Source organism: Nyctibius grandis, chromosome 9 (genome assembly GCF_013368605.1).
Source record: "Nyctibius grandis isolate bNycGra1 chromosome 9, bNycGra1.pri, whole genome shotgun sequence".
NCBI lineage: Eukaryota > Metazoa > Chordata > Aves > Nyctibiiformes > Nyctibiidae > Nyctibius > Nyctibius grandis.
In genome coordinates this window covers 26,493,738-26,508,899 of record NC_090666.1, presented here as the reverse complement: position 1 = coordinate 26,508,899, position 15,162 = coordinate 26,493,738, and the positions used below count along the sequence as shown (strand labels likewise).

At 36.0% G+C, this 15,162-nt stretch overlaps 1 protein-coding gene across 1 annotated transcript in view; it reads right to left on the bottom strand.

The window, feature by feature from the left end:
• The window catches only part of SPAG16 (sperm associated antigen 16), a 430,506-nt gene that overhangs the window by 365,368 nt on the left and 49,976 nt on the right, over positions 1–15,162 (bottom strand). The window contains 1 exon segment of the mRNA XM_068408093.1: positions 1,001–1,131. Within this exon segment, the coding sequence (XP_068264194.1) occupies positions 1,001–1,131 (131 nt within the window).

Here is a 15,162-nt window from a genome sequence, read left to right as displayed (position 1 = left end):
CATTATAATTATTAAATGTGTAAGTATTGTTTCCATTTTCACAGACAAGATTTACCTTACACCCACATCATCATGTTCTCGTTTGTGCCACTGCTTTCCTTGGCTCTGATTTTGTGTACTGTTTACATGGTATACTACTCTATTTCTTCACAACACTGTTTTTTTTAACAAGTCAGTCAATTGTCAAACTCTTAATCTGCATGAGAATTGCATTTCCCAAGTTTTTGGACTTTTAAAACAGAACTACACTGGATTATGTTTCTTGGAAGCAACAAGAAATTAAGCTTCTAAAATTAAGTGTAGAAATATGATTTTTCTTTAGGGAGATACTTTCAGAAGTAATCTACTAGTACTCTGTGTGCAGTAAGAACAGCATTAAACTACATAAAGTTTATTTGCATGACAAAAGTATTATTTTTAAAATTAATTTTAAAATATATTCATACCTAGACAGTGTGTCAGAATTGTCTGAACTTTGATACTAGCTCTAACATTTTTTTTTTTTAAATATTTTTATGTTTATTCTTCCTCAGCTGCAGCTAGCAAACCCTGAAGTGTCATTGCTTACAGGCTATTTGCACGCGCAAGCTAATCTAAATCTAAACTCTTCTGATTTTTGACCCAAGGGAATAAACTGCAATCAAATGCAAATTGCAAAAATATTCAGCATCATAATTCAGTTTCCTGGAACCTGAGTTTATAGTCATCTCTGGTTGCCATTTTTATACCTACTAACCAAATCCCATCCTTCTTACATAAAAGATGAACCTCAATCTGTAAACAGTTCTGCCCGGGTGTTTTACTGTATTTATGCTCCCACTAAATTTCATGGTCTTCTTTTTTTTTCCACTTTCACATCCTTCAGAGAGAACGTCCCCTTGACAGCTGCCAGTAGTTTTTCAGAAATTTACTTAAAGCGAATGCTTCTCAATAACCTGTTGAAAAATAAAGCTCAACATGTATATAACAATAAAATTAATGTACTGTTAATGGTTCCTACCAGTTCACTGCTAAGTCGTGCACTTTTAAAACATTGCTCAGTTTATACTCTCCAGACTTCAGGGGTTGAGTATATTCTGTAGCATGCTTAAGGTATGGGTTCACTTGAGTATCAACAGGGAACTCTGAATCCTGGAGAAAAAAAGTAAAATTATTAATTCTCAGAAATGCTGCATAAGGTCATACTTACTATGTTACCATTTTGAAAACACAATTTTGCCTTATTTTTCCACTCTATTTTTCTCCTCTGTTCAATTTTAATCAATTTTTTAAATCACTGTTGTCCTGATTTTATTAATTTTGGTACATTTTGTTAAATCTGAGTGCAGGCATACCTGGAAGACTGGGGTCTGTAGTGAACAACTGAATACTATGAGATTTATTGTTCTTTTAAAATTATATTCCTACAAGTTAACTTCTGGACAGTTATATCACTAGAGCATTGCTCTAGAAAGAGATCAGCCATCAGTACTAATCATTATCTGCAACCAAATATAAATTCACCATTTATACCAGCAAAACCCTTTCTTCCCTCAAAACAAAAACAACACACTTATGTAGTTCAACGTAACAGCAATGGGTAAGAAGCAACTCTACACTGTGGATACAGTGAGATATAGTAAAAAATGGCAAATAAACAGTTTGTGTAACGAAGTAGTGTGTAAGTGACAAAAACTTGGCCTGATACTTTTATTGTTAATGCCATTTATGTACCTGCTACTGGAAGAAGATGCAAAGTTTAAAAAGGAAAGCTGTTAAATTGTTATTATAAAATCCCCTACAACATTAAATTCAGGACAATCTCTGGTTTTAATAAGTATTTTGTGGAAGAGAGTCAAAAGTTAAAGTCAATGTTCAGGTAAATTAATTAAACAGAAAAGAAAATGTTTTAAAATTTTTTAACAGTAAGATTAAAACTACCAATTTAAGATCATAGAATCATAGAATGGTTTGGGTTGGAAGGGACCTAAAAGATCATCTAGTTCCGATGCAGTGATCTACCCTGCACTGGATTAAAAGAAGTTAACTTCTAGAAACCTTTCCATTTCATCAACTGGCAGCCAGAAATATCCTTCATTTTGGAATGGAAGAACTGCTCTCATTGTCCAAATCACTCCACTTATGTTTTATTTCCTTCTCTTTATTTTTCTTATGCATACCTCCCATACTGGAGATGAAAAGAATAAAGTTTAGTCATACTACCAAGCTCAGCACAGCATGGTCTGTGGTGTAATTACTGATTTATCAGCTAAATGAAAGTGTTTCCACTGGGATTATAAATAGAAACATCATACAAAGAGAGGAGGGCTGCACATGCACGTTTAAACAATGCAATGCAAAGGACAGCAGCTACAGGTAAATAACTCTTTTTTTCTCCTTTAACTTCAAAAAAAAAATATATATATATATATAAATATCTATCTAGACTGCAGTCCTGGAAGTCTGTGGCTTCAAGAACAAACAGAAAAGTTAATTTTGTAATTCAGATGAAACTAATTATACATTACACATGAATTTAGAATGAACTCTGAAGATAAGATGTCCTATTCCACAGAGATAAAGTTAAGAGTACGCTATACAGACTTCTCTCGTTTGGTAGAAGTGACAATCATAAAGAAAAACATCCTCATCATCAGATAATGGAAGGCAAAATCAGATGTTGATTGAAGTGGATCGCTCAGCAAAGATTCACAGATAACATGCTTAAGATCCACTGCAGGATGGGATTCCAAAAAAGGTCCAAATCCTTCAGACATATATACAGAGCAGACAGGAAAATACAAATACTGAACACCGACAGCATACTAAGATACCCTGAGGTGTTAGCCCAGTTTTCTTCAGCTTCAGCAGTTAACGTAGAGGGATAAGAACCACAGAATTACTGCTGGACTGTACCAGCTTAGGAGCAGAAAATCCAGTCCCCCGGACACAGCAGAGACATTCTTGCTATTAATCAAGAACCTTACTGTAGACTTGATACTCAGCATGCTTGCTATGAGATAGAGGGGGTTGAGGTTTCCACAATAAAACTCAAACAGACCTTGAGTCAGACATGAGCAGACCCGAGTTTTCAGGCTCTTCACCAAAAAGAATACAGATTTCCTAGAGCCAGGACTGGCTTTGCCAGGTAAGGCGCAGAAGGGATTGCAGCATGAGAAGGATTCTGGATAGAAGGAAATATCAGCATCAGCTTTCCCAAACAGGGAACTAGGAAATTATTCATTACAATAAAAACTGGCCCTGAATTAGAGAGAACAGCCCTTCATACTCACATTCAAGTCAAAGAAAAAGACTTCAGAGTACTTTCAAATAGCTATTTGGACATGATCATCTGCAATTAACATTTACAATGAGCTCAAAATAACTGTCTGGGGTTTTAGACAGGTAAATGGCATACAATGGTATTCAAAACTCATAACAGGACTTCAAAAATATCAGCTCCACTAAAGAAGTTGATATTACTTCTTGATACAGAATATAGAGTATTTTTTTTGTCAGTATGTGCATGTGAGGGTATTAACTACATTTGAGAACCAAGTTATTATTAATGGTTAACCATGTGTTTTAAAATAACGCATGAATTCACCAGACCGAAAGAAAAACCTGTTACTATGGAACTGGGTGATAGAGTTGAGCTATATTTTTAGTATTGGACACAGAGTAAGTCTCTGATCTATTGCAGGTCACTGTAGAGTCTGATCAGAAACAGATCATAGTCTGATATCACACCTATACAGTCCACTTGGTCTCACCTATGCACAGCTGACATGTCCCAAAAAGGGGATTATACAAGTATGATCAAGTAGTACTAAGATGAGAATATCTGTGAGTCTGTACTGGCTTTACAGCCTGACCTACTTTGTCCTGAGGCTTCAGAAGCTGCAAACAAGGACAAGAAAGCTTCCAGGTACACCAGGCTGTGAAGAGAAGCTGCATCACAACAGGGCCTGAATTGTAGAGAAAGAAGCTTCAACAGTTGCAAGAAGCCTAAAGGAAAAAACTGGATAAGAGAAATGGCATACTACTGACATAAAACACTGGACTAGAACTGGGAATGAAGGTTTATATCAGCCTCCCTCTGTGAGATTACTGGCATTGGCTATTTTCCATTGCCTATTTTTTTTTCTACCACTATTTTCCATGAAGGTGAGCTCTATGACTTGCATCGAGCAGCAGATCTGTATTCTTCAAAAGACTTTTCTTGGAAGTATAATGCTGATAAAAAGCCAAAATACCTATATACATATAGTTAATCTTGCAAACTCGTTTTCAATCAGTGTGGTCTAAAATATTTTCTAAGATTAGTCAGCAGACTAGGAGATTTATTACTAACTCTAATTAACCAAGCTAAATGGCTTTATTCAAAATAGATTGTCATTAAAGAATGTAAGGAGAGTAACTGTGCACAATATATTTTAAGGACTACACTAGTCATTAGTCATCAGGTGCCTGAGGACTGGAGGAAAGCGAATGTCACTCCAGTCTTCAAAAAGGGCAAGAAGGAGGACCCGGGGAACTATAGACCGGTCAGCCTCACCTCCATCCCCAGAAAGGTGATGGAACAACTTGTTCTTGGTGCTGTCTCTAGGCACATCAAGGACAGGGGGATCATTAGGGGCACTCAGCATGGCTTCACCAACGGGAAGTCTTGCTCAACCAACTTGATAGCCTTTTATGAGGACGTAACCCGGTGGATAGATGATGGTAAAGCTGTGGATGTGGTCTATCTCGATTTCAGTAAAGCGTTTGACACGGTCTCCCACAGCATCCTCGCAGCTAAACTGGGGAAGTGTGGTCTGGATGATCGGGTAGTGAGGTGGATTGTGAACTGGCTGAAGGAAAGAAGCCAGAGAGTAGTGGTCAGCGGGACAGAGTCCAGTTGGAGGTCTGTGTCTAGCGGAGTTCCGCAAGGGTCGGTTCTGGGACCAGTTCTATTCAATATATTCATTAATGACTTGGATGAGGGATTAGAGTGCGCTGTCAGCAAGTTCGCTGAGGACGCAAAACTGGGAGGAGTGGCTGACGCGCCGGAAGGCTGCGCAGCCATTCAGAGAGGCCTGGACAGGCTGGAGAGTTGGGCAGGGAGAAATTTAATGAAATATAACAAGGGCAAGTGTAGAGTCCTGCATCTGGGCAAGAACAACCCCATGTACCAGTACAAGTTGGGGACAGAGCTGTTGGAGACCAGCGTAGGTGAAAGGGACCTGGGGGTCCTAGTGGACAACAGGATGACCATGAGCCAGCAGTGTGCCCTTGTGGCCAAGAAGGCCAATGGCATCCTGGGGTGTATTAGAAGGGGTGTGGTCAGCAGGTCGAGAGAGGTTCTCCTCCCCCTCTACTCTGCTCTGGTGAGGCCGCATCTGGAGTATTGTGTCCAGTTCTGGGCCCCTCAGTTCAAGAAGGACAGGGAACTGCTAGAGAGAGTCCAGCGCAGAGCCACGAAGATGATTAAGGGAGTGGAACATCTCCCTTATGAGGAGAGGCTGAGGGAGCTGGGTCTCTTTAGCTTAGAGAAGAGGAGACTGAGGGGTGACCTCATTAATGTTTATAAATATGTAAAGGGCAAGTGTCAAGAGGATGGAGCCAGGCTCTTCTCAGTGACATCCCTTGACAGGACAAGGGGCAATGGGTGCAAGCTGGAACACAGGAGGTTCCACTTAAATATGAGGAAAAACTTCTTTACAGTGAGGGTGACTGAACACTGGAACAGGCTGCCCAGAGAGGTTGTGGAGTCTCCTTCTCTGGAGACATTCAAAAACCGCCTGGACGCGTTCCTGTGTGATATGGTCTAGGCAATCCTGCCCCGGCAGGGGGATTGGACTAGATGATCTTTCGAGGTCCCTTCCAATCCCTAACATTCTGTGATTCTGTGATTCTGTGATTACAAAACCACTTACAAAGACCATACAGTTTTCTGAAGACTTAGCTGATCATTTGTGTTTGCAAAATTTTCAGGATATCCTGCTGTGAGAAGCTTTAAAGGAAAGACTGAAATTACCGTATTCTTTAAAATGCCCATCAACCACTAAGATTAAGAATGGAATAAAGTCAGTGTATTTTAATCTGCAAATGTACACACACAGCAGAGACAACCACTAACTTTTTTTTAGAATTTGTTTGCACTTAACTTGGTGGTGGCCATTCTGTTAATTTGTAGGAATAAGCATACAGCAAATTTCAGAACTACAGACTATCAAAAGAACATCATTTTGTCTACCATTTCAAAAGCCCTTTATACCACATGTTCTATAAGGATGCTATTAACCTGAGTCAAACTTTTGAAATTATTATGAAAAAAAAATTAAGCTAATGACTTAATGATCAGTGCAAGTGCATCTATTACAGACCCAACCTAGAAGATATTTTTCAGTGGACTGGCTTCAATCACATACATAGCCTAACAAAACCACCCCAAAATCTAGTTTTTCATTTGGGTTTTTTTGTACTTGATTATAAAAAGTAAGACTGGATCTGACGGAAGCTGTAGATGTTCACCAGGAAGTTTTGTTCCATCTAAACCATATTTATGTTTCCTCTTTGAAGCTAAAAGTCTACATATAGAGTTCTGTTTGCAGAAAAAAGTTCCCAATATTATTAACCTATGCAATTATTTTGTAAGCTTTTATAGATATATAAAACTTTAGCTTCAAACTGCCTTAATGATGCTCAGAAATCACAGTCCCAGAACCCTGGACTCAACTTCCATGGAATGGTGGGGACTTAGAATGGTGACTGGTGATCCTCTGTTGTCTTAACTCGGGTATTAGCAAGATACCTACCTTGTAGTAAGGTGCTAACTATGTGAAATGGCTAGTCTTAAACTAGCCATTTCACATAGATTAGCCATCTGTTTAAACACAGTTTTCTGTATTTCCACTTACTTATGTGTACTTAGGGGTGTAGTAAGAAGCAATGAGGAGCCTAGAAAGAAAATCAACCTTAAATGAACACTTAAATTCTTAAAATTCTATTCGAAACATGTGGAAGATAATTGTTAACAGAATTAAAATTCTTTTTACCTCACAGATAAGAACAGTTTTGGAGAGAAAGGTTAGCTATGTGGAGAAAAAAACTAAACAAAATCAGAAACATTCAGAATTAGGTAATAAATATGTAAAGTACAAATAAGTAAAGATTAAAGATTACTTTAATCTTGGACTGTTATTCCAGGAAATAATCATAATATGTTTGTGGCTAAAGTTACACATTTTTATAGAAATACATGTCAAGTTGTGATTGTGTTTCAGCCATAATATTCCTGCAGATCTCCAAAGCCAGTTTCAAGAAAAAGTCATACATTTTCCAAATTTGGGAGTGATTACAGTGAGTCTGCAGTACTTATTGCACACAGCCTAAAGAGCAGACAGGTTAACCAAAAGAGAGTATAACCCCAAATATGCCACTGCCTCCATGCAAATCTTAGAAGCTTTAAGTGTTCCTTATCTTAGAATGTTTTACCTTTCAAGAATTACAAATTTGAACAACTAGAATTATAACAAAAAAGCATTCAATCAACATGATTTTTGTAAACTGTCTCTAATTCACTTTCTGGAACAAAAACAATTACTAAATGTAACCAGATTTACTCATTTCACAGTGAAACAATTCTAGGAAAGCCTAAGCGCTCTGAATAGAAGTGACTGGAAGTCTTGCATTTTTCAGTAGAAAAAAAAAAGATGCTACTTCAGGAGATTCTGCTGTAAATTATTGCTGTAAAATTCATAAATATAGTAAAAAGAAGAGGATAATATAAAAATACTAGTATTTCTGTCATTCCTTATTGAATTTCTGAAGTATTTGTGCAATTGTAGTTTCTACCTCCTTTGCTGTGATAATCTTTTATTTTACGAGAACATGAGATTCAGCCTCAGTTGAGACGATTCATATCTATGGTTCATACTTCAGGGTCTGAATGGCATGAACAGTGGTATTGCTTGTCATGCCCAGGTGAAATGCTGATTTCAGTGGCTCCCCAGTATACACCAGGTGGAAGCCACAGTTTAAACACATCAAGTCTGTTGCTGAGTTGATTTCCTGCTTGAGAAAGCTACCAGCGAGTTTAAAAGCAATACCAGCTTAAGGTGTTCTTTCACACCATTTCCAAAATATATTATTACTGTATTGATTTGTCAAAGCTTCATCGGAACTTCAATTTATGTGACGCATGTAGGTTCTGAGCACCTCCAAAGGAACACAAACAAGCTACCTCTGAAATAGGTCAATATCGATTTTTTTTTCCCCCCCCCAGATAAAAATATTTGTCACTGTGAAGTAAATGTGGTACCTTTATTCTAAAAACTTTCTACAATAAAAATGCTCAAGAATGCTCATATGAGGATGTTCCCCTCCCCAAAAAAGTTTTTGGCAACGAAGTATCATTATTTAATCCTTATTCTACTACCTTCAATTGCTAAATCCTAAAGGTAACAGAATTCATGACACAAGTTGAGATCTTGCATAACAAGACTTTGTGAAATGTATTTATTACAAACGTTGATTGCAAAGCCTGATGCTATTTCAGCATCGGCAGAGGTCATATGCATGCCAAAATCCAAGAAATGCACATACTGTGTGCTAAGGAGCCAAAGCAATATATTATGTTTTTGTTCACTCTTGTATCTGCAATGGACTAGACATTTGTCCTACAACAAACATGAAAAGCTATTAAGCTTTTCCCTTACATTAGAGCAAAAGAGAAAGCACTGCATGTCCTGCCTGCGAAATCAAACATCCCATTACTTCACCATCAAAGGCAAAGAACATTACATTCAACACAGTGTCCTAGAAAGAATCGCTGTGAACCATAACCACTCTGAATGCATGTCCTCAGCCACTGACAATGGTAAAAGCAAATGGTGCATTGTATCTGTCATTTAGAAACTACACTACCATTATTACCTAAAGTTACAGGTGTAACAGACTGTCAGTCACTCATAAAAAGTTAGCCGTGACTCTTAAGTCAATTTACATGTAATATTTCCACAGCTCTCAAAAATACAAGCACAGAAGAGTAAGCATCGTTATCTCCATTTCTTCTACAGGCACAGGGAAGACATCCCAATGCTAGATCCTTGGCAAAGGTAATAATGCAAACCCATCTACACCCCCAAGGAGTAAAAGGATCTATTACTGATTCTTATGATTTAGCTAGAGAGCCCTACAGAAATCAGGATTGCATGAACTCATAAAAGCATTCCCTGCCCTAAGACCTCACAGGTTCATATACAAAAACAAACCCGAAGAGAAGAACAGCTTGCCTTTTTTTTTTTTTTTCTTTCCTTAAGTTAAGAGCCTGAACCATCTGAGGATTTAGTGATTTACCTACCCCAGATCAAGCTGAAATTCTCTAGGAGAGCTTGTAAACCAAACTCATATCTTCAGAGTCTCAAACTGCTACTTAATTCTCCCTAATAAGATACAAATCTTGTTTTGATGGAAATTGTTATGCAATTAAGACAATTTATCCTTAAAGCTCTTAGAAATCTTTCTTTTCTTTCCCCTGAATTTGTACAAGACTGCCTTTTCACTTCTGACAGCACGGCTCTTCAGAGCAAGTCTACAGCTTTTATTTTCCTTGAGGAAGATGCGAGAGACTCATTTGTCAAAACATACAGAAGGCAATTAATAGATAAGTGGAACTGATCTAAATCACCCCACAGCAAAGAAAAATGTAGTATAGTTTAATACAAAACAGAAAACATCCAAATCAGTTTATCTAAATCACAGCTCAGCCTTGTCTATGTCATTACACTTAGTTCAAGTTTCTCCTTACTCAGATGTTAAAAACTGAAGCAAAAAAAGAAGTAATTTCACCATGCAATTGCAAGATAAAGCCTTGTTACTTGGTTTCTTAAAAAAAAAAAAAAAGCAAGCTTAACTGACACAAAGATCATCAGACAGTAATTTGGTGATTCAAAGTCCTTTGGTGAGGGAGCAACCTTTGTGGTGTGTTTTTTTTTTCTTTTGCAAAAATTGACAACTAGCATCATCAGTAGTTTCAATTTGAAAATTATCAAGGTCATTCTAAGACTGCAGTCAAGACATGCACAAGGGGCACAACCATAGTCACATATGCTGGTGTATCTATACATTCAAATTTAAAAAGCAAATACTAGATATTTTGTGCAGAAATGAGAACAAAGCCATGAAAATGAAATTCTTCTTAGGGCATAGCTACCGTCTATGTCCAAGATTCAGCAAGATATCCTAACTTGCATCACTAAATATTTTCAAGGAAATATACTATTCTCAATTCTCACTCAATAATCAGAATTCTCTCTGCTTTTCTGTACTTGGAAAAGTACTGCACTAATCACTGATAGCTACACTTACATGCCATTGAAATTATCTTTTTACTCACTGTTAAAGAGATAAGGGAAAATGAATTTTAATAATTGCTTGCTTAATTTTCCTGAAAAATCTGATATGCTTATATTATGGAGGGTATATTTTGTATTTTTTCTTTTAGATTAAACAAATTCCAATATATTGAAATTTCCATATTTTAGTTCTTCAGTATCAAAGCAGTCCCACAGAAATCAACAGTCCTACTCAAACTCCTTATTAAATATACAGTTTTCACAACAGGACTTTAGCTTTACACTGTATCTCAGTTTTTGTCCAAACTATCACAGCTTTCAAAACAACCTAAGGATTACTAAGAACTCATACATTCAAATAGTGGAAATAAACAAAAGACATTTTTAAAAAACAAATATATAAATAAGAATGAAAATAGTCTTGGCTGTAATTGCTCACAATGAATGAATCTTAGTCATCAGACTATGAAAACTAAAGTATGTCAAATAAGCTAAAACATTTAAAAAGCAAAATATAGCATGAGATTTTCAAACCCCATTTGACTTTTCCTTAACTTTTCATTTTTACAAGAATCATGCAGTTCCTGAGGAAAGATGTGAATAACAACCACTATTAAGATTACATAAGACACTACGTATTTTAAGGTTCAAAGCAAGTTAAGAGAGATTCAAATCTGTTCCTGTTTCCCTCTTTCCCATGATGAAAATCCTGATACTCTTACTCTGTTCTCTAAGCTCCTTAGTTTTGGTGCAATGGAGCTAGGTGGCTTCAAAAGGAACCAAATACTGAGCAGGAAACTACTGAATTAGTATTAAGTGCTTTGGTGCAAGAGTGGAGGAAAATGAATATAAAATATAGTAGCTGAGCATTATTTTATCTTTTTTTCATGTTTTCTGTAAGTGAAAGAATAAGGCATCCTTTTCTAGCAGAGTACAAAAGAAATTAAGATATTTAGTGCACCCACTGAACAGAATGCCATCAGCAAAATATTCAGTAGCCAGTGTTGTACAATTCTTAATACTGAAAAAATTCAATTTCAAAATGTTCCAGTGTCCACAGTAACTGTACTACAACACATTTGCACTTTATTTTACTATTTTAATCATGACCACAATTATTTTATAAACATCTGAACTGTAAGGAAAGGAAGTTGAAAGCAATAGCAGGAGAGGATAGTAAAACCTTTATTGCATACTACATCTTGCTTGGCTTGCTAATAAAAAACATAAAAATCACCTACAAAGGTTGTAGCCACATAAATCCTCCTTATTCAGTTTATAACACTGACAATTTTCCCTTTTTTTAATAAAATAAACATGAAGATCATATGAAATAGGTAGTAAAAGTCAGATTAATTAAAAAAGCAATGATAAAACTGTTCTGTCTTCATGTTCAGGGCTAGTGTAATCAGGCAGCTCTTCTGACAGTTTGTGAACTGGTGCTAACAGTAAATTTAAACTTGAAACTGCTCCTGACAATGTCAGTTTTAAGGGGCTGCCAAATCAAGTCTTCCTACAGCCCTTGCCTATGCAATAAAGAAACTAGAAAGCACTCCTACAATAAATTTCTAACTATACCACAGACACTTCATACCTTTTTGACTAGAGCTCTTATTAGCACTCATTGATAAATTTACAGAAATTGTTTTCTACTATAAAAAGGATAAATTTGAAGATTGAAAGCTGCTGCACTTCACTAGTGTTTTGTTTCTTTTATTGCTGCTATTAAAACCATATTTTTCAATGATTAATAATCTGAGAGATTTAAAGAATAAGAGGAAGCTAACAATTAAAAAGATCCATCACTGAAATGCAATAACTTTCTTCCAATTTTTAGTACTACAGCTTGTTTAAATTTTATTACCACTATTTCAGATAATAACAGTATACAAAAAGAAAAACTTATCCTATGCAAAACATATTGCCCAACCCTACAGAAATAAAACCGTAACATTTCAGCTTCTGCAAAAATTTTAAAACTTCTTAGCAAATACCCGAGTAAATCACATTTCTCAGTTTAAAGCAACATGATTGAGGATGATGCTGATAAGGATAAACACGCCACTCAAATGTGGGGACTGTAACATAATCTGTACACTAGAGACAAAGTAAGCAAGCTGTTTTCTTCTTAAGGTACAGCACTAACAAGTAGCCATCACATCCAGAGACCATCCTCAGGAGAGAAACATTTGGTCTAAACACTGCCTTAATGATTTTTAATTAAACTACGTGCTTTTAAACAGTTTTAAGAGTTGAGCTCACATCTACTTCTATCAGAAGTACCAAGCAACAAAGCAATTTTAAACTTTTAACACAATTTAAAGAATTTTTTTTTTAAACATAGTGCAATACAAAAGTCAGTATTACATTTCTGTGGAATTATTAGGTTATTTCTTCCATATTGTCTTTCCAGTCAAATATTTCATTTTGAAAAGTTCACCCTGAGTGTCACCAGTTCTGTTTTTTTGGGGTTTGGGGCATTTTTTTGTTTGTTTTGCATTTGTTTGGGTTTTTTTGTTTGGTTGGTTGGGGTTTTTTTCCCCTCCTTTTTTCTCCATGGAGAAAAAGGTTCCCCCCCGCCCTTTTTTTCCATGCAGGCCCTCTGAATATTTGAGAATATAAAATCTACCTCCATGTCTACAGAGTCCCAATGCCCATTAGAAATACTGTAATTGCACAGTAGGCTGGGAAAATGAGAGATTTACATTGGCAAACATTGGTTCCTTACATATAGCAAGGCCACACTAACATATCTCTGAATGCAGTTTATAGAAATAGGCTTATTTGTCATAACAGTAGGACTAATGCATTGCTCTATAATAAATATAAAATGTTTTAATTATATAATGGCTATCATATATAAAGACTATATGCATTGCATATGTACAGAATATATATATAAAAATTTTATACACGCATGTACTACATGTCTATATATAAAACCAGTGTGCAAGACCTGAAGCAAGAGGAAAAATCTGAATTTACAGATTTTAAGTATTACTGCATATAGTGGGTGTTGTTTTTCTTCAAAACAGAAAGCCAAAAATAATTATTCTTTGGAAAAAAAAAGTTGTTATTGACATAACACTGATAAAAAGAAACAGAAAATGACAAGACTCCTACCCATACATGCCCTGTCATGCTTAAGAGAGGTATGTCAAATACTGATTTATATTAAAATTAATTTATAATATTTTCCCAACGTAGGCTTATTAAAACATTATGAAGTTTAGTCCAAAAGATCATAATTAAAACCCAACATCAGTTTTGTCAACTATCAAAATGTTATGATGCTACAAAATACTGCCAAATGTTTCTTCACTAGTTCCTTCCTCCAGCACACGTGGCATGTCTTTTGTATGAAGTCTCTTCCCACTGATCAAGACAGAAAAATCACAAGCCTAAGAGTTCTGAAATAACAGTAAGGTCTTCATCAGAACAATTTTCTTGGCACACAAGTTATTGGACAGATCTGTCATGAAACTCAAACCCCATCCAAAAAAAAATTGCTACATTCTTCTACTTTACATGCCGTTTTCCCAGGGTTACCAGCAATTTTAGAAAGACTTTTTACACAGATTGTCTATTTAAGCTAAGCAGCAGCAATTACACATGGTTAGAGCCCTAGAACTGTAAGCACCATCCCTACAAATTCTGTGCAAAATAAGAGGCGATGCAAAAGTGCCAGCAAAATCCCACCCCAAAACACGAGTCCAAGTGGAAAACTTCATGGAAACAGCAGTGCCAAAACAGAGGACAAAATTTCTTAGACGCTAATACAAGATCATACATTCATTTACAGATGTTCCAAAGTACAGTTCGTCTGAATTCATTTTGACTTTATTTCTAACGCATGCACTGTAAAAAAGCATGGAAAACCTCTATCTTTTTTTGGATGATTTAGTTTGACATGATCCTGTCTTGCACTTTTAAGAGAAAAATCTGTCTTCTCCTGAAAATTTTCCTACCACTAGTAATGTTCAAATATTGATGCTAGAGGTTCAAATAAGTTTTAAATTTTGTCATTCTTTTATTAACTTTCAAAATATTAACAAACAAGTTTCATTCTTCCTCAAATACATACTCCACTTCTAAGGCATTGTCAGGAACCTCAAAACTTGCATTTATATTCTCAGTAGCTAGTATACACTAATTTTTCACATGGTTACAGTACACACTGTAATCATCTCAATAACTGTTATAAGGCACACAGGGTTTACAAAAGGTCCATATGTCACTACAATGAACTAGTAAACACATTCAGGGACCATTAGTTATTGATTTATTTGTAATTATCCTTTACAGATGCTGTCCGTATTACTCCCTTTTGCATTTAATCATACTGATTCAGCTTCAAGACAAGTAGTAACCATTATTGCATGCTCCACATAACGATAAAGAATGAAAACAAAGCTGTAAGAGTACTTTGACATGCAGGTACAAAGCACTCGCCAATACTGGAGAGTAATGACTTCTTTACAATAAAAAGCTAATTAATTGATTACTCTAGTTGTTAGCAATAAGTACTATATCAAATAGTGATAATGCTGATTATTTATCACTGTAACTCAGCATAAATATTTTCAGCACTGCAGGAAGTGGATACTACAGAACATGTAAGCGAGGCACTGCCAGACTGACTTCACAAACATGCCAACAAACCGCTAAAAACTGCCTTAAGGTGCAACGAAGTCAGTCTGTTCTAAATTCAAGACACAGATTATGAAGCCAGGCCAGACAACGTCTGTAATTGATTTTGGACCATATAAAACCCAGATCATTGCACTTTCTTGAATTAATTTCTACTTGAGATAGGCATAGATTTTAAAAAGCCATTATTTAG